At 45.2% G+C, this 17,650-nt stretch overlaps 9 protein-coding genes across 10 annotated transcripts; 4 read left to right on the forward strand and 5 right to left on the reverse strand.

Annotated features, from left to right (window-relative positions):
- Positions 1-249: 249 nt before the first annotated feature.
- On the forward strand, positions 250-1,480 carry GL218_07709 (Protein HOL1; the record flags this gene model as incomplete). Its single annotated transcript, XM_033584479.1, has 2 exons — positions 250-269; positions 322-1,480. 2 exons carry the CDS (start codon positions 250-252, stop codon positions 1,478-1,480), a joined length of 1,179 nt encoding a protein of 392 aa, XP_033432629.1.
- Positions 1,481-1,660: 180 nt separating this feature from the next.
- GL218_07710 (haloacid dehalogenase) lies at positions 1,661-2,386 on the reverse strand (the record flags this gene model as incomplete). The annotated part of the gene is made up of 1 exon (XM_033584480.1): positions 1,661-2,386. The coding sequence occupies one exon, from the start codon at positions 2,384-2,386 to the stop codon at positions 1,661-1,663; it is 726 nt and encodes a 241-aa protein (XP_033432361.1).
- A 568-nt stretch (positions 2,387-2,954) lies between these two features.
- Positions 2,955-4,313, forward strand: GL218_07711 (uncharacterized protein; the record flags this gene model as incomplete). The annotated part of the gene is made up of 1 exon (XM_033584481.1): positions 2,955-4,313. One exon carries the CDS (start codon positions 2,955-2,957, stop codon positions 4,311-4,313), a length of 1,359 nt encoding a protein of 452 aa, XP_033432360.1.
- Positions 4,314-4,414: 101 nt separating this feature from the next.
- Positions 4,415-5,143, reverse strand: GL218_07712 (uncharacterized protein; the record flags this gene model as incomplete). Its single annotated transcript, XM_033584482.1, has 2 exons — positions 4,415-4,627; positions 4,721-5,143. 2 exons carry the CDS (start codon positions 5,141-5,143, stop codon positions 4,415-4,417), a joined length of 636 nt encoding a protein of 211 aa, XP_033432363.1.
- A 335-nt stretch (positions 5,144-5,478) lies between these two features.
- On the forward strand, positions 5,479-7,047 carry GL218_07713 (MFS antiporter QDR2; the record flags this gene model as incomplete). The annotated part of the gene is made up of 2 exons (XM_033584483.1): positions 5,479-5,611; positions 5,666-7,047. The coding sequence occupies 2 exons, from the start codon at positions 5,479-5,481 to the stop codon at positions 7,045-7,047; spliced, it is 1,515 nt and encodes a 504-aa protein (XP_033432362.1).
- A 1,556-nt stretch (positions 7,048-8,603) lies between these two features.
- On the reverse strand, positions 8,604-9,695 carry GL218_07714 (uncharacterized protein; the record flags this gene model as incomplete). Its single annotated transcript, XM_033584484.1, has 2 exons — positions 8,604-9,370; positions 9,467-9,695. The coding sequence occupies 2 exons, from the start codon at positions 9,693-9,695 to the stop codon at positions 8,604-8,606; spliced, it is 996 nt and encodes a 331-aa protein (XP_033432356.1).
- Positions 9,696-10,096: 401 nt separating this feature from the next.
- Positions 10,097-10,692, forward strand: GL218_07715 (putative c2h2 type zinc finger containing protein; the record flags this gene model as incomplete). The annotated part of the gene is made up of 2 exons (XM_033584485.1): positions 10,097-10,105; positions 10,180-10,692. 2 exons carry the CDS (start codon positions 10,097-10,099, stop codon positions 10,690-10,692), a joined length of 522 nt encoding a protein of 173 aa, XP_033432355.1.
- A 997-nt stretch (positions 10,693-11,689) lies between these two features.
- GL218_07716 (11-beta-hydroxysteroid dehydrogenase-like 2) lies at positions 11,690-12,652 on the reverse strand (the record flags this gene model as incomplete). The annotated part of the gene is made up of 1 exon (XM_033584486.1): positions 11,690-12,652. One exon carries the CDS (start codon positions 12,650-12,652, stop codon positions 11,690-11,692), a length of 963 nt encoding a protein of 320 aa, XP_033432359.1.
- A 2,347-nt stretch (positions 12,653-14,999) lies between these two features.
- Positions 15,000-16,948, reverse strand: GL218_07717 (High-affinity glucose transporter RGT2; the record flags this gene model as incomplete). Of its 2 annotated transcripts, XM_033584487.1 has the most annotated exons (9): positions 15,000-15,095; positions 15,161-15,189; positions 15,244-15,354; positions 15,433-15,562; positions 15,623-15,891; positions 15,947-16,328; positions 16,382-16,527; positions 16,588-16,735; positions 16,808-16,948. In XM_033584487.1, the coding sequence occupies 9 exons, from the start codon at positions 16,946-16,948 to the stop codon at positions 15,000-15,002; spliced, it is 1,452 nt and encodes a 483-aa protein (XP_033432358.1). The 2 variants fall into 2 exon arrangements, with proteins under 2 accessions (XP_033432358.1, XP_033432357.1); XM_033584488.1 differs by having other exon boundaries at positions 16,382-16,735.
- Positions 16,949-17,650: the final 702 nt, after the last annotated feature.

Below are 17,650 nucleotides of genomic sequence, written 5' to 3' on the forward strand. Positions count from 1 at the left end.
ATATTAAAAACGTTAATTTAAAAAAGTTTTAAAAAATAAAAATAACTTTTAATTATTAAAATAAATTAAACTTTAAAATATTATAATATATATAATTAATTATTTTTTATACTTTTAAATAATTTTATATTATAATATAACTTTATGAAAATATATTATACAGCCTTATAAATAATAAGTGCACTTATTAAGGCAATAAGCCTTAGTAGAATAAACCTATACTAGTCTAACCCATTCTAGATAGCTTCAATGGGTAAATCTTTCCTTATGTATCATCTTGCCCCAAAGGTGGCAACACTAATTATTATCTCCATTTTTTAGCTTGGTTACAACTACGATAGCAGACATTTACTTCGTACATCAACGTGGAGTCAGACTTGCAGCTTGGGGCCTCTGCCTATCTATTGGTGTCGGAGGAGGCACGATCATCTCTGGTTATATTATCAAAGACTTAGGCTGGAACTGGACCTACGGTATCTGTGCGATTATGTTCGGCGTCTGGATAGTGGTACTATTCCTGTTCTGCCCCGAGACAGCATACAGACGGGACGAGTCCCTTAATACCGATCTCGGGATAGTACCCGGAATTGGTCAACAAGCAGAGAAGCCTGCGCAGAACGAAAGCTCGAAAGTGAAAGCAGATAGAAGATCATCTGAAGCTGAAAATATCGAGGTCGAGGTCGAGATCATAGAACGTGCAACTACGGATGTCTCCTGGTCAGAGAAAAAGCATAGCTATTGGCACGATTTGAGGATTTTCCACGGGAGAGTCTGTGACGACCCATTTTGGAAGGTTCTTACTCGGCCGCTGCTTATGCTTATATTCCCCCAAGTACTATTCTCTTTCTTTGCCTACGGGCTTACAACCTCCTGGCTGGTTGTTGTGGGTAGCGTTCTGGCCCAGCTCTTTACGGCCCCTCCGTATAATTTCAGTGTCTCGGGTGTCGGGCTTGTCTCCATTGCTTCCCTAGTCGGCGCGATCGTGGGAGCCTTCATATCAGGACCTATCGCGGACTGGATCATCAAATCGATGTCTCGAAGAAACGGTGGCATATATGAACCCGAATTCCGACTTGTACTCATCGTGATTACATTTTTCTTGGGGGGTATGTCGTTCTTCGGCTTCGGCTGGTCGCTCCAACAACAAGACCCTTGGATTGCCCCGGTGATTTTCTACGGGCTTCAGTATTTTAGCGTGGGATTTATGACTATTGCTGTATATGGCTACTTGACAGACTGTCATCGCGACAAGGCCCCCGAAGCGTTTGCGGCTATCAACTTAAGGAATATTTACTCTTTCGGAATGAACTACTTCATATCAGATTGGATAAGTAGTCAGGGGCCGAAGGAGGTATTTTGTATAATTGGCGGGATACACGTTTTCATCTGCCTATGTGCGATCCCCATGTATATTTTTGGGAAGAGATGTAGGAGCTGGACAAGCAGAGTGAAGGTGTTTGAGAAAGTTATGAAAGCATAGGGATTTCGCTAGTGATAATGTGTAGATAATTCGGGAACGATTATATACTCGCAGGAAGGGATGGGAGGAATATTTGCGAATCACGTCAACGAAATACATGAATGTAAATCATATATACTGCAAGGATTTTCGTGGCTAGCTTATATATAATTTATAAAGTCAAGTAGCCCTTATACTCGATTATGAAGCACTTATTTCGGATTCAAGTGCATCAGCCATATCTCCTAATGTGTTGAACTTCCAGTCATAGATTTCCTTCTCCCTATTGCCCATAACGGCACCCGGTCTCACAATCCAAGCCGATTTTATTCCCATGGCCCGTGCGGGGTGATGGTCGTGGAACTGGCTCTGTGCCGTCTGTATGACTTGCTCTTTATCGACCCCGAACTTTTCCTTGACTTCTTTGAGCATATACTCGAAATTCTGAGGGTTTGGCTTATATGAGCCGATGTCCTGAGCCGTGATGATGAGATCAAAAGGAAATCCATGCAACGGGCCGGAGTTAGTTAGACCAAAGGAGACACGGTCGATATTAGAGAGGACTACCAGTTTGTACTGTTTGGATAGTCGACGAAGCGCATCAACAGTATCCGGGAAAGCTGGCCAGTCAGCTACCGAATTGCCGAAAGCTCGTGACTCTTCGGCTGTTGGTGGTGCCAGGCCTAGCTTAGTGGCGAGTTGATGGTGTATAGTAGAGAGGAGCTGAGAATACGGCATATTAGGGGTCTCCTGTTGCTGCTTAACTTCGCACTCATGGTAGACCTCTAGCACCTTAAGGCGGGGAATGTCTGTGCGATTATTGGAAGCGAGGAAAGGCTCCAGAGCTGATAGTATACCAGTTTCATAATCTATCAAAGTGCCATAGACGTCGAAGGAGAGAAGTCGGTAATCTTTTAGATTTGCCATAGTTTTTTAGTTGATATTGTCGTGGTTTGAATGATAGGGAGGGAAAGGGGTTAGTCTATCCTTCACTTATAAGGTAGGAAATAATTACTACAAGTTCTAATATACTACTTACCTTAAGCGCCTAGGTAGATACTTATTAGTTGCTCATATACCGATTGTGAAGCAGACATTTCATTGATTGGTTTTGAAGTTATTAAAGAAAAGAGTGACGTACTATAGGTGACAAGAAGGGCGCGCCTTTAGGGAATGGAATCTTCAATAGGTCAAATTTTGTCTAGCGGGGTTACAGGCCACACGGTACCTATCAACACGCATAAATGTACCCCTAGAGATCCAGATAAGGGGTACCTAGGTACCTAACGTTAGGTACCTTTCATTCTGCATGTTGCATGCATCCATTTTCAATTCATCCATCACCAATACATTTGCCATTCACATAAGCTGTAATATGTGATACTATATTACGCTCATTGAGCTAGCAACTTTTAACTGGCCAATTTGCCGTCTTCTATTGCCTTTTTACCGTCTAATGGAGACACCTTGCCATGCAAATAATTCGTAATTCGTTATGAAGGGAACGAGATATTCTATTTCTCGACAAAAAGCTTGTCAACCATGCTCTACTGCAAAGACAAAATGTGATCGCAAGGCGGAATGTTGTACTAGATGCGCCTTACGAGGCCTATCCTGTTCTTATCCGCAGACCTCACTTTCTAGAGCCTCCTCACGGGATGTAGGTGACAATACAGGTGAAAGCACTGAAGCCGGTTTATACAACTCCATTTCCGACACCAGTATTCTATCCGGAGCAAACCCCGGGCCGGAGATATCAACTGGACCGGACCCTCAAAGTCTAGGTTCTCGAAGTTCAACTTCTCAGAGTCTGGCTGTTGGGTTGATGCAAACATCTGGTAGCATGAGCCCAACTGATACTTCCTCTGCTACATTCGTCACAAGTCACATCCCGGATGAGTCGATATTAAGCATCACTAGCCGTGCACCTGGGAGTTCCGAAGTGCTTGACTTTTCAAACCTGGAACTATTCAGCCCTATTGATGTAGATGGTATTAGCAATCGCTGGCTGAACACCTATATTCCCATTCCCGGCCAAAAGGTTAAAGAATATCCCGCTACCATTACAGCTTTCATCTATAGACTTCTTAAGTCTTATGCAACCGTTGCCGTACGCGGTCGCGGTGTGCCCCCATTTGTACACCCTTCCCAAATCTCGGTCACATCGACAAGACCACCGCTTTCTACCTGCTTGAGTTTGGTTCGCATCTGCGAGAATCCATTGCCAGGCAGTGAGGGTGTTGCCGCTGATGTATTACAACGGGAGATGAACAATCTTTATGAGCAACAGGGTACATACGACGATTTCACTCTATTAGCGGCTTTCCAGGCATATCTGATCTACTCCATGGTCTTGTTCTTCAAACTTAACCAAGTTTCAGGATCTTTCCTTCGACAAGCGATGATGAATCTCCAGGAGCTTGCGTGTTCGAGTAGCCGGAACGGGCTTATGTGCATAGCCGAGCAACAACGTGCTCGACCTCGATGGGAAGCTTGGATTGTAGCCGAGGCAAAGCGGCGGGCATTGTTCACGATGTACCTTTTCGACAGTGTTCTTTCTACTCAAGACGGTCTTCAGACCTTTCTCGGCACTGAACTGCAAGGGCTACCCGCCTCAGCAGACAAATATTTATGGAGGGCACAAATTCGACGCGACTGGGAAACAGCATATAACATATATCTAGCACATTGGCCAGAGGAAACCTTTCGCATTGATGAACTCTGGCCGATTCCTGCGGGGATAGACGAGCCTGGTCTTCTTGAGAGACGCAATAGAGTAGACCGATGGCTAGAAAATGTCGATGAATTTGGCACAATGCTGTATGCAGTAACTAGTTGCACACACGGCGGTTGACCGTAATATTACTACCTAATAATACCCTAAGTAATCCGCATATATCCTATATCCAATATCACGATCTTAGTCGATAATAGGAACCTAAGAAGACAGCCCAACTAAGATTGCTCCAACCCCCTCAAGGCCTCGTCGATGGAAATTACCCGCAAGTTCATTTTCGGCAAAAGGCTCCCTAGAATGACCTGAGAGTATTTTTGATACTGGTCCAGCGGCAGTTCTAACACGTTGTCCGAGATAACGTAGATATTATAATCTAGGTCAAACAAACGATAAACCGTGCTCATTACGACTCCGGAGAGGCTCAAACCAGACTATGCAAGTCCATGTTAGCCAGCGTGGAAAATAAATGAAAAGATAAAAACAAATGGAAAAGAAAGAAAGAAAGCAAGGCCCAGGTCACATACTATGATGACGGTGTCAATATTTCGTGCCTTCAAAATCTGCTCCAGTATATTTCCCGAGCCGGCATACCACCTTGTTTTCTGAAGTACGATGTCTCTGCTATCTACCTCGAAATTGGATGCTATCTGCACTACAGAAGACCCAGCGGCGAAAGAACCGAAGTCTCGGATGAGCTTTCCGAATGGAGCGTCTTGTGCTAACTCGGGCTCTCCTGGATTAAAGAAGAGAGTCGTAAAGATGGTCGGAGGGCGCAGATCTTTTTTGTGAACGGCGTCAATCCAACGCGCACAGCTAGAAATGAACGCTCGTCCTTCGGTGGTGTTCTTGACGGCATCTATGAGAACCGTCATCAAGTCAAGATTGAGTACGGCGTAATTCTTGCCGAAGTTCAAACTGCCCTCAGGAGAATGTTGGTTAGGCGCCATTGTTAAAGATGGTTATAGGTCCCAGGGACAGTCGAGTGAGTAAGAAAAGCAGTGTATATTTCATCGATACTCACCTACCACATCCAGGTAATTATCGATCGTATTATTTGCTTCGGATCCAGGGGCTGCCCAGTTCAAATCCGGGAGACCGGCGGAGTTTCTGATGGAGTGAGCTATGATTGGTTGATAATCCGGCCCTGAAGTCTCAACTCCGTACACTGCCGGTGCTCAACTCCGCTCAGAATTGGATATATGAAAGACATTCCAATCTGTAGTAACTGACAACATCTCACCACTACAATTGGAACTACAAATGGTAAAAACGGCAATAAATCATGGCATCTGAAGAGCGGCAGGAAGTGTCACTGAATACGCCACCGGCATCACCACCCCCGGAGGAGCCATATAGCATATTTGACAAACGACAGAAAGCTCTAATCGTGCTTATTGTTTCTACTGCAGCAACCTGTAAGTGAATGATCAATAATACCATTATAATGTTGACCAACTCACACGAATCAGTTTCCGGGTTTGCATCAAATATTTATTTTCCCGCACTTCCTACCATTGCTCATGACCTGAATATCTCGATAGAGCTGGTCAACCTTACAATAACGTCATATCTTATTTTCCAAGGTTTAGCACCCAGCTTCTGGGGCCCCATCTCAGACGTCAAGGGGCGCAAAATTGCATATGTCTTTACATTTCTAGTGTTTTTAGGCGCATGTATCGGCTTAGCAGAGACGAAGAGCTACGCGACCCTTATAGTGCTAAGATGCTTGCAAAGTACCGGCAGCGCAAGCACTATTGCAATCGGATCCGGTGTGATTGGTGATATTACCACCCGCGCTGAACGCGGTGGCTTCATGGGAATTTTTCAGGCCGGGTTGCTCGTTCCCGTTGCAGTCGGACCAGTCATTGGAGGTGCTCTGGCGGGATCATTGGGATGGAGATCAATCTTCGTATTTCTGGCAATCTACAGTGGTGTCTTCCTAATACTGTTGATCGTTCTTCTTCCTGAAACATTGAGGTCGATTGTTGCAAACGGTAGCAGGAATCCGTCAAACCCAATCGCCGCATATCCCTTACGGATTTACCAAAAACTCTCCAAAGTGAGATGGAATCCTGACGCGGCTTCGTCAGAGCCTGCAGCAACAAAGCATATCGATGTCACGGGGCCATTACGCATTCTCATCAGTAAACACGCAGCGCCTATTATCATATTCCTTGCTATCTACTACGCTGTTTGGCAGATGAGTATCACCGCTATGTCGTCTCTTTTTCAAGATCGTTACGGCCTGAGTGAAACACAGATCGGCTTGACGTTTATTGCAAATGGGGCGGGATCTATGATCGGAACGCTCGTCACGGGCAAGATTCTGGACACCGATTATCGTCGAGTCAAGGCTCAATACGAAGCTCAATTTACTCAACACGATTCTGAAACAAGTGATGGACAAATACGATCCACGGCATATATGGAAGACCACTTTCCTCTTGAAAAGGCGCGCCTCCGACTCATACCCATTTTCTCCCTAGCTCAGTGTCTGTCAATCATTCTCTTTGGCTGGACCATTCAGTATCCCGATCGCGTCCATATCGCTGTCCCCATCGTTTCCACTTTCATCACTGGCTGGACTGCCGTATCTACGCAGTCTGTGGTTATGACTTACCTCGTCGACATCTTCTCCGACCGTAGCGCCGCTGCCAGCGCAAGTTTAAACCTTGCCAGGTGCTTATTCGCGGCCGGCGGTACAAGCTTTATAATGCCCATGGTGAACGGCATTGGTGTCGGCTTGGCGTTTACGATATGTTCTATCGTTCAAGTTGTTGCGCTATCGGGCGTAGCCATCCAGTGGAAATTCGCTGCTTCATGGAGACAGAAGAAAAATGAGACAATGTGAGTGAGGGTGAAATTTAGCAAATATATGGTAGAAGGAATTAGAGAGGTATTCCATTAGTATTGTATTATTATTAATGCCATAGCGCGGTTCCTTGTCTGCCGCATTGTAAATTGTAAGAAAATAGGGGTTGAAAGGCTGCTGGTAGGCACATAATAGATATAATTTAGGCCAAAACTGACGACTCTGTTAGATAAATTTACGAGTCGCTATCCTTACGCATGTACGTTCGTAGGACAGGGTTTCTATCATAATTTGAGGTCGTAACAGTACGGTATAAAGTATTGCTAGTGAGGTACCGTAAGTGATGATGGTATATGCCATAATCCATATTGAATTAACATCCAACGCCCTTATCGTTCATACTTCCGTTGACATCTTTATATTAATATAATGTCTCGCGTACAATATATTATCTCTCATTCGTCCGCCGTCTCTTTCCTCCCCCTATCTTCTCTCCTTCATTTGCCGCCTGACCTTTCTTATCCTCCTATATGAACCACATGCGAGTATTCTACCCACTTGCTTAACCAAGCACATGTCGAAGGTGCCTGTAAGGTTGTATTGCGTCTTCTTCTCCTAGTATTAAGATCCTAGACATTCCGACTTATTAGGCTTTGCCGTACTTTCACCCACATTTGCCAGCGACAAAACCCGCACGGCTCAGCTGCAATCCTAGCCCGTCTCTCTTGATGCAGACCGCCGGAGCATTTGCTGTAGGATACGGCGAAGTTGCTTATCGCGCGACTAGCATCCATAGCTTCTTCGCAAGCCCGTTGGTAGATGGCCTGACCAGTCAAAATCCTCCAGCACGAGGGACAAGTTGCATAGAGAATTAAGTCTGTGCACATCTCGTCTGATGTTGGGGGTCTATGCAATAACTTTGATAGTTCAATCCGAGGTGACAATAATAACCAGAGTGTATACTGTTGAACTTTTGCTCTATCCGTATCCGGACCTCGATACGAGAGAATTTGTACTCGAGATGTAGAAAATTTAAGAGAGGCGTAATTGTTCTATTTTAGGCGTACTCGCTAACCTCAAGATCTTACAAGGGCGAACGTTAGAGGAGGGGAACGTATTATGCGATATGAAGAACATGCCTTAGAACAAGATAATGCCAATTTTCACCAAGAAATAATTGTAGAAAAGGATAGTATAAGGAGATGACTGATGAGTTGATAATTGGTCTCGATTATACAACGGATTTGACGGGATAAAGAAAATATAGAAATAGAAAAATTAGGAAGCAAACAAACCTAGAATTGCACTATGTTACCTATCGAACCGCCATGAATCACCGAAGCAGCATTGTCGACGATAGATGCGTATATGGTGGTAATGCACCATCGTCTGAAACGAAACTGTCCATAGATATCATACCATATTATTCTTACGTTCCATCGGAAATAACTAGATCAAGCTTTGTCACGGACGATCTCGATAGAAGTCAGGGCTACGCACACTTGATTCTTGAAGAGTCTTAACTCCAAATAATCGCTAATGTCGATGCCGTTGAATATGCAAAAACATATATACACATACCTGAAATCATTTGGTCAGTGACCTATGGCGACGTAGATATTGTCATAGACGGTAGCAAGCCAGCCCTCGGCAGGTCCGGCCCTTGCCACGATTCCAAGGCCCCCAGCAGCCCAAAGCGCCGCGAGTGCGACGGAGACGGCCTGGATACCCCACCAAGCGCGCCGGCGCCTCTTTCGTAGCTGCTTATCAAAAGTTATCTTCTTCCAGTTAGCAGGCGGCGTGAGATTTAGCCACTTAGCCCAGCCCCAAACCATATGGCCTACTCCGACTGATAGTAGTAGCGAATATGCTATCCAGGGCGGTAGCGGATATCGAGCGAAGCCATGCGATACAAACTGCAGCCCAATGTTGGAGCTATCACCATCAATGACGAGAGGTAATATACGGTTCATCCCTACGTGCGAGGCAAGAAGCCCAACGAAGATATACCCAGAAACCGAAATATAAGTTAAGGGAGGCCATATCTTAATACTGTGCTTCGGGTTGGGTGACTTCGAGTGATGTAAAGCCCACATACCCGGGGTCTCGCCACCGTACCGTTTTAGGTTTTGGCGTCGGCGCAGTAGGCGTATGGCAATACCTGATGTGACATGGGCAACGACGGGGAGGGCGACTAGTAGAGGCTCGGTGAAAGGGGTCTGATAAAGCTCACGAGCCATAAGAAGAAAGGGCTCGGAGTAAGGAACAGATTGGTAAACCAGTGGGAATACGGCGGTGTTGGCGACATGAAGACCAGCGAAGAAGGAAAATGTATAGGAAGAATATCGTTGAATTCGTGATACTGGAAATGTGGTATTTATGGTTAGTAAAGCTCTCGATCCTATTGGTCCGAGTAAAAGAATTGGAATCTTGGAATCTTGAAATCTTGAAATCGTACAATAATATATCGGGCCACGACCACTACCGCTGAGACCTAATGTAGAAGTTGAACTGGTTGGTGTATGTCTCGTACTATAACTTGAAGACTCTTGATCTTCCTCAGGTAAAGGTGGAAGGTCCTTATCATAGAGGGATGCATTGTCTATAGGCGAAGGATCTAGCTGGAGCAGAGATATTAACGTCTCTTGCGAAGCCTTTGGATTTAATGTGCGATTATCGGACGCCATGAGTGGTTGAGCTTCATTCCTTGCTGTTGAGATCTTTAAATTTAAATTTATTAAATACTTTGATATTTTAAATTTCGGAGTTGGTGTTAGAATTGGAGTTGGTAGAGATTTTTGGAGTTGTTCGTTGTGGCCCAAAAAAAAAACCACTTGAAGTTTATTAGTCGTGGGCGAATGAGAAGGTGCTTGGGCTTAGGTACATAAACTTTAGGTACCTAACACATGCTATATTGACATCATGTATGGCATCTGCCCCGCGATAGCTTGTTTTAGGTACATTACCTATGTACCTTTTCTAGGTACAATACCGGCATTAGGTACCTGGTAGTGAAGCTTGAAGCTTGCTCAACTTCTAAACTTTCCACCTACATCTTTATACGCAATCAACCATAATACATTCCACTATGCCTCCTGTGAGTATGCTATTTGAGCTTCATATTTAACACCATAACTTGTAGTCAGATAACTTACAGTTCGAAATATATAGCGACACCAGACTCTCCCGCCAGCGCAGACTTCCTCAGCGCGTGCCGCCCTACAGTCCTTCTACTGCGACCTCTGTTCTAAAGGTTACTCGCGCATGAACGACTATGAGGCTCACCTGGGGAGTTATGATCATAGCCATCGGCAGCGCATGAAGGATATGAAGCAGATGGTTAAGGATCCGACGGCGGGGGCACGCGCGAGAAAAGCCGAAGCTAAAGCAGACGGTCTAATCAGCATCAAGCTCGGCGGCGATTCTAATCCGATCGGAATTGGTGGTGGCGGCAGCGGCGGCGGTGGTGGATTTAAGAAGGGAGGTTTCAAGAAATCTGGTTTTAAGAGCGCATTCACGCCTATCGGTGGAATGGTGGACGACGAGGATACCAAGACAAAAGATCCGGATACGAATATGAGTGCTAACAAAGACGAGAAAGCTATACCAAAAGATTTAAGTGCCGAAAGCGATACAGAAGACGAAGGATATGAGGTTTATGATCCACGACTCCCTACGGATTAACGCGCTGCTAGGCAGGTTGATACTTAGATTGATACTTAGGATGAGGTATATCATCGCTACTGGCATCCACAGCGACGAAGGGTTATTGAAGTCGTAGAACCTTAGATCTACGCGGGACTCGAATCAAAACCCAGCTATGGCACGCCGCGTTATTGAAGGCAGCCATACGGATTCGTCCGAGTAGCTCAAATACAACAGAAAGGCCGATACAGCCTTCTCCTTTAGGTATCATAGGCTGAAGGCTCCAAGGTAATTAGGCAAATCGTAGCGTAATATTCAAATTCGCGGTATTAGATTTAAGCTATGCGCCTATGTACATTTTATTGTAATGCTACAGCCTCATCTAAATTGATGAGGCTGTTATCTCGTCTACCTCCTGAAGGACTTCATTCCTACTGCTCTTCGCCACGCTAGAAACCTAGCAATAGTATCGTATCGCAATTTTCCTTGCCTCGTTCCTCCAGGGACCGATGGTAATGAAAACATGCAAATTCTCGAAAAAGAGATGAGGTTCCAAAAATTCCCAACCCGGCCGAAGCCAAGATGGAGTGGTCAGTAAATAGTTTTCAACTAGCAAAAACACGCACTCGGATTGCTCCTCACTGTGACGCGTAAAGCCCGTGCACTAAGATGGGGAAACAAGAGAAGGAAAATTTCAAAAGTAGCAGGAGGGAGAGAATTCTTAAGTACTACGAAAGCGGTGTACGAGATCAGTCAATATTCTGCCGCATGGAGCTAACATGTACTAAGTACCCCACCTTTCTTTCTTTCTTTTTTTCGTGACTGTACCTTTGTATTTTTGAGTTCCATTGTTGTTAACCAATCAGATAAATTCTTTCTTTTTAGACTTGCTAAATCCATTCACTCCAATACAAGTACTTGTTTAATCAAGTATCTCCAGTTCAATATACCAATTCAATACAGGTATAACTTAGGTAGGTACCTGACGTGGAATACAGGTTATAACAAAGGTTCAAGTTTCTGTTGTAACAAATCTCTAAAAATTGTACTTCTTCCTCGCTTGTTTCTCAATAAGTGAAGGCCACATATTGTACAAGTATTGCGCAATCCCATACGGAAACCAAGGCACAACTACATTGCCTCTCACTTCTCTATCCATCGCATCGATGCATCTCTTCGCCACGTAATCTACGTTGAGACCGCGCTGGTTTGGACCTGCGTTGACGGTTGCTGGGTCTGCATCGACGGCAGAGGCGCGAAAGTTGCCTTCGATAGTTGCTGGCAGGATGAAGGTGAAAGTAATCTTCGGATGCTCAATAGCGAGCGATTGGAATAAGAGCAGTGACGAGGCTTTCGTAGCAGCATAAAGTGCCCGTGTTGGTGCTGGGATCACTGCGGCAATCGATGAGGCTAATAGAATAGACGGAGAGGTTGAAGAACGCGTTATCAAGGGGATAAATGTCACGGCCGCAACAAAGGGTCCATAAACATTTCCCTGGGTGGTTCGAGTAGCAATATCCAAAGCCTTCTGTATGTCGATACTGTTTGCGTCCTTTTCCTCCCCTGGCTTCACGTTGGCCAGACTCATGACAGGCTGCACAGCAGAGACTCCAGCACATACGTGAAGGGAATCCAAACCACTCCATTTTGCAATTACTTTATCCCTTACTAGCACCATATCTTCTACCTTGCTGAAGTCGGCGATAACCCAGAAGCACTTCTCTCCACACTCCTGGGCTAGTTTTGATAACGGTTCTTCGCGCCGTGCAACAAGGCACACACGAGCACCGCGAGCCGCATACTGTTTAGCCACGGCACGCCCAAGCCCGCTTGATGCCCCTATAATTAGAACCCGCTCTTCAGTTGGGTAAATTCTACTCTGTCTGCTACGAGTAATATTCCGGGCAGCGCGCCAGACGAGGGACAGGGTGGTGGCTAGAATAACCAGTGTTGTTCCTGTCAAGGGGGCAGATTCGAATCGTGATGACCAACTTGACATGTTGGAGAATACCTACGATTCGTAGGTGGGTAGGTGAATTTCAAGATGTATTAACGTTGGTCGATCAAACGGCCCCCAAAAATTAAATACACTCCCAGCTTAAGATCCTAGCTTAAGAGTCTTCTGCTAACGAATCGGCCCGGATCAGATGGCGCGGGGTTCTTGACAGCTGCTTGTCTTATTTACATATAAGTTAGGTAGCTATCTCTTTACCCCGTTGCCACCTCCACTTCATAGTCTTCACTACAATAACCTCTCCTCATCTTCAAACTCTCTTGAAGATCCAGGTACTTATATGTAAGATTTAAGACGAGCAAGAGAATATACCATCGTCTATACCATGTCTCTTCTAGCTATTCCGAATGAGTTGTTACTGCAGATAATGAAACATCTTCGAGATTCACGACATGTTCAAGCTCTCCAATATGTCGCTCTCACCTGCAAGAAGCTCCGCGAAGTCGCCGAGATATACTTATATTCTACTGCTGAGTTTACCACGCTATCGTCCCTATATCGCTTTCTAGATGCTGCTACCCATACCGACGAACCTAGTCGAAAACATTACCTACGAGATCTAAAACTTCTATATTCCACTAATCACTATGACCCTTATTACAATCCGCCTTATCCTCCGGACCTCACCTTATTTCCCAATTTGGAATCATTCGTATCGGAAAGTCCTGAATGTCAGCCTCGATCCGTCAAAGGGACTCACTGGGGACTTTTCAAAGAGTCTTACACACAAGCATTTACGCAAGCCTCCCTTCTAAACGAATCCCTCGAAGCACCAAGGCCTCTTCAAAGCCTCAGGTCTCGTAAGTCCCAACGTATTCTCATAGCACATATATGATACTTACTTCCCAACGCAGTTACGCTCCATTGGACTGGGACAGAGAGAAGATTTTGGGACATAGCGCCGACATGTCCAATCTTCTTACTTCCTTGCCTAGAGTCCTTGGAAATATCCTGTGCCAAGATAGGCCAAAATGAATCAACTGATTGGCAAGCAGAAAAGCTACAAGATTTCCAACGCAAAACTACGCTCAAATCCTTAATCTTTACCGAATGCGTTGTTTCTATTAAAGCTTTACATACCATTCTCTCAATTCCGAAAGCGCTACAGAGCCTAACCCTTTGTGAGATGTTTTATCACCGTTGGATGATGGGCGACTCCTTCGCCATCGAGGATACGGACGCATTTAACCACGCTATTGGCCAGCAGGCCGAGAGTCTCGAAAGCCTCCGTATCCACCGCTTCAGCCAATATTCACGAGATGGGAAGACTCTACTCCTCTCGCTTTCCAACTTCCCAGTCCTCTCGAACCTTCAGCTTGGACCTTTTCGTCAAACCCAATTCAAATACATCCTTGATACACCAGTTCCACCAGCTCTAAAATCTCTACGGCTGGATGAGTACGGAATATCAATGTTAGACAAGGACCGTTCTTGCAAGCTTCTCTCAGATCTATCGGTCGAGGAGTTGCTAGAAAATTCGGAAACTTCCGGCCTACCATTCACGCTTGATATTTCACTCCAGCATCTCTCGCCACTTCTTCGAAGGCGACTTTTCAACGGTGACGACGTGCGGCCAAAGATACGAAAACTTATAAATAAACTTGGGGAGCGGTTTCAAGAGCTCCAAAACGCTTCCACTCGCCCTCGCTTAGAGGCAAACCCCGAACATTCTCCAGCTTGTCAAGCATATTCGCGTTTGCGTATTCTCACCAACAAACCCCGGAAGAAAATTCCACCATTCCTACATAATGAACCGCTGCCCAGATTCGTAGTTCGATACGACTCGTCTCACCCAGAACGATTTCTTTGTAATCCTTATACTGCTAACCCAATCCCTCCTGATAGAGACTTCAGTAGTGACGACGAGGACATGGATATAGCTTTTCGTGACGCCAACAATTGAGACTTTGATATGCATACATTTAAACCCCAAATCATATTTACTTTGCCGATCGCTATGAGGCTATGTGGCTATGGCTTGGGTAGGGTGCATTACCTATACCACGTTCTCATGATAAGAAGCCTGTGGTAGACATTAATTCTCATCCCAATCAAAACAGGGTATCAATACGTATGATGTATCTGATCTGTTCACGCTGGACTTGATAATTTCAGAAACTTCTGTTGGGTATTCAATGGGTCACGGATAGAATATATTTTTTATGCTCGTTACAGACCGTATTAAGAGTTTGACCCTTGCGTCTTGGCATAACATGCGCTGTATAGGTAGCTAACTCAGGAGTCTTGCCCTACCTCTTAGTTCACACTTCGAATATATATACCAAGTATTTTTCTCATTTCTACATGATCAAAAATACATCTGGGCATACCGTTACTCCTCGTGTTGGGTATCTACTTTTTGATCCATAGCAAGTCGACGAACGCACTTGTATCCCCTGAATTTCCGTGCGGGCAGTTTCTCCTCGAACTATGAAAAATATAATTAGTCAAATGTATGATAAGGTCAAATAAATATCTGTATGTTCCACTTACCATTTCGTCGATCTCTTCCAATGTTCGGCCTTTATACCTTGCTGTTAGCAACTGTTTTGTTAATTGACAGGAATCTGGTTTACCTTGGACTTCGGGTAGAAAGAAGTATACCCAAACACCAGCTACGATTGAGCTTGGGAACCAGATATAACCGTATCGCGGGCCCCAGTTTAGAGAATCGGGATTAATAAAATCTATAGAACCCAAGATTAGTTTTTGAATCCCTAGACTAACTTTTATATGTCCTTTAGAACGCATATTCAGTAACTTACAGGGAGCTGTGAAGGTAGTAAGCCAAGCGGCAAAGAATGCCACAGCTGCTGCCAACCCAAACGTATAGCTGCGTAAACGCTGTGACGGAAGCTCGCCGCCACTTAACCAGGCATAAGTCGCGACCATTCCCTATAAATTCGTCATTAGCCTCGATCCTTATTCTGTTCGCTAAATGGGTTCAGGTCTTACATTGTAACTCATCATGTAAAGGCATGATAACGCTACAAGAACTTCACCAGTAGCCTTTGCGCCAGGGTTTTGATCGTATACCACTGCGACGATTAACTGTAGGATGCCACAAATTCCAAGACCACCCATTAGAAGCACGCGGCGTCGACCGTATCGCACTACGATCAGGGAGTTGAGAACGATGGCAAATAGGCCAATTGCGCTGAGGACGCAACCCATCGCAAAGGGGTTGGCTACCTTGGCCATAGTGAAGAAGTATGCCTTGTATGCTAGAGAAACCCGTGAGAAAACTTTCAACGTGAGTGTTGGTGTGGATGACTTTACATATGATAAACATAGAGCCTGTAGCAGCCTGTAGGGTTACTCCGCAGACGGCGAGAATCGTACGTCTCCTATCTATGGGATTCTTGAACATATCTAACACGCTGACCTGGCTACCCATCTCACGTTCTTTGTCAATGGCCGCCTTTATTTCCGCGACTTCGATGTCGACTTGCGCACCAGTCGGCCTTAGCCACTTAAGGGATTTGTGACCATCTTCGATGCGATCTTGCAGGATCAGCCAGCGGGGAGACTCGGGTATAAAGAACAGGCCAACGGTCAAGAAAAGAGGAACAATATAGATAAGTCCTAAAGGAATCAGATAAGCTGATCGATCAGGCCGCGATGCCGTTGCCCAGTCCACGATTGTACCGATTAGTGTGCCCTAGGAAGCTGGGTTAGAACTTACCAACCATCCAGCGGCAATGTTTGACTTACGAAAGAGGTACAAAACTGGAACGCGGTCAGGAAGAGCCCACGGTACTTGGCTGGACTACTCTCTTGGATAAATAGTTGAGAGAAAGTCATAAAGTAACCATTTGCTAATCCATTTAGTAGCCTTCCAACGTAAAGGGCATTGATATCTGTCGTGGTCATCATTATAATGTTAGAAACAACACAGCCAAGGCAAGCCATCCACAGACAGGTCTTTCGACCAAATTTCGCAGCCACCAAGCCTGCGGTAGCTGAGCTGACGAAAGCACCAAGGGTCATCAGCGACGTAATTAGTTGTTGCCGCACCGTCGAGATGTTCCAGCCGATTGATGTATTCGGAGCTGGATGCCCGTAGATCTGTCCAACTGCTGTTAGAATAGATACGTAACACTCAAGAATACCTAAGGTATAATGCTTGAGTTAACGAACCTTCAGGAAGCCTGGCATCGCCTGCATGCCTCCTATCAAACCAAAGTCAATGCCATATTGAAACGGCGAAAGGACCATGAGACCGCATGCCACAAAGCATCGCCAATGTGCGCGTATAGTGTCGTTGTCCTTGATCGTCATCTTTACTTTTTTAATGCGTCGTGCATTCTACAAGCTGAGACGATGTAAGCAGTCGTATTATTATTATTATTTTCAGAGATAAGAGCTACAACGTCCTATACCTACGCCAGACGAGGAGTCGTATTTACGTGTGTATTAGGATGGCAACCCTGCAAGTGCCGAAGGATCTATAGGATTCCCAAGGACGCCAAGAAGCGCTCATCTCGTTAGCTGGCCCGTTACCCCATAACCCCAGGTTTGGAGGATGGCTAGGGAGGGCCGGCAATATGGACAATCTAATGAGGTTCTCCACAGTCTCCAAGTCCCCAATAGAGCGCAACCTGTTGTTAATCTATAACTATTCAGGCTGTTGTGACACTCGATATTGCTACGAAAGCGTGAGCCCCCTAACTTTTCCCTGTAGATAATTGGGCGCTATTGATGGTAATAGTCCTACTACCTGCGGGGTTCTCGTCACCGCTGGGGTCTAGACGCAATGACTAAATTCCCCAGAAGATGGATTAAAAGTCTAAAGTCCGGGTTAACCAATATCTGTCGTTTGCTTAACGAGCTGGAATCGGATAGACCAATCCGGAACGAAGTTTCGTTTTTTACTTGGGAAATAGAAAAGGGTATTAAAAAGACTAGCAGTCTCTACTTAGGTGTATGCACCTATCTCGCAAAAATGCCGATGAAAGGAGGCGATGTCATTGATATAGATGA

This window comes from Daldinia childiae (genome assembly GCF_008694065.1).
Source record: "Daldinia childiae strain JS-1345 chromosome Unknown Scaffold9, whole genome shotgun sequence".
NCBI lineage: Eukaryota > Fungi > Ascomycota > Sordariomycetes > Xylariales > Hypoxylaceae > Daldinia > Daldinia childiae.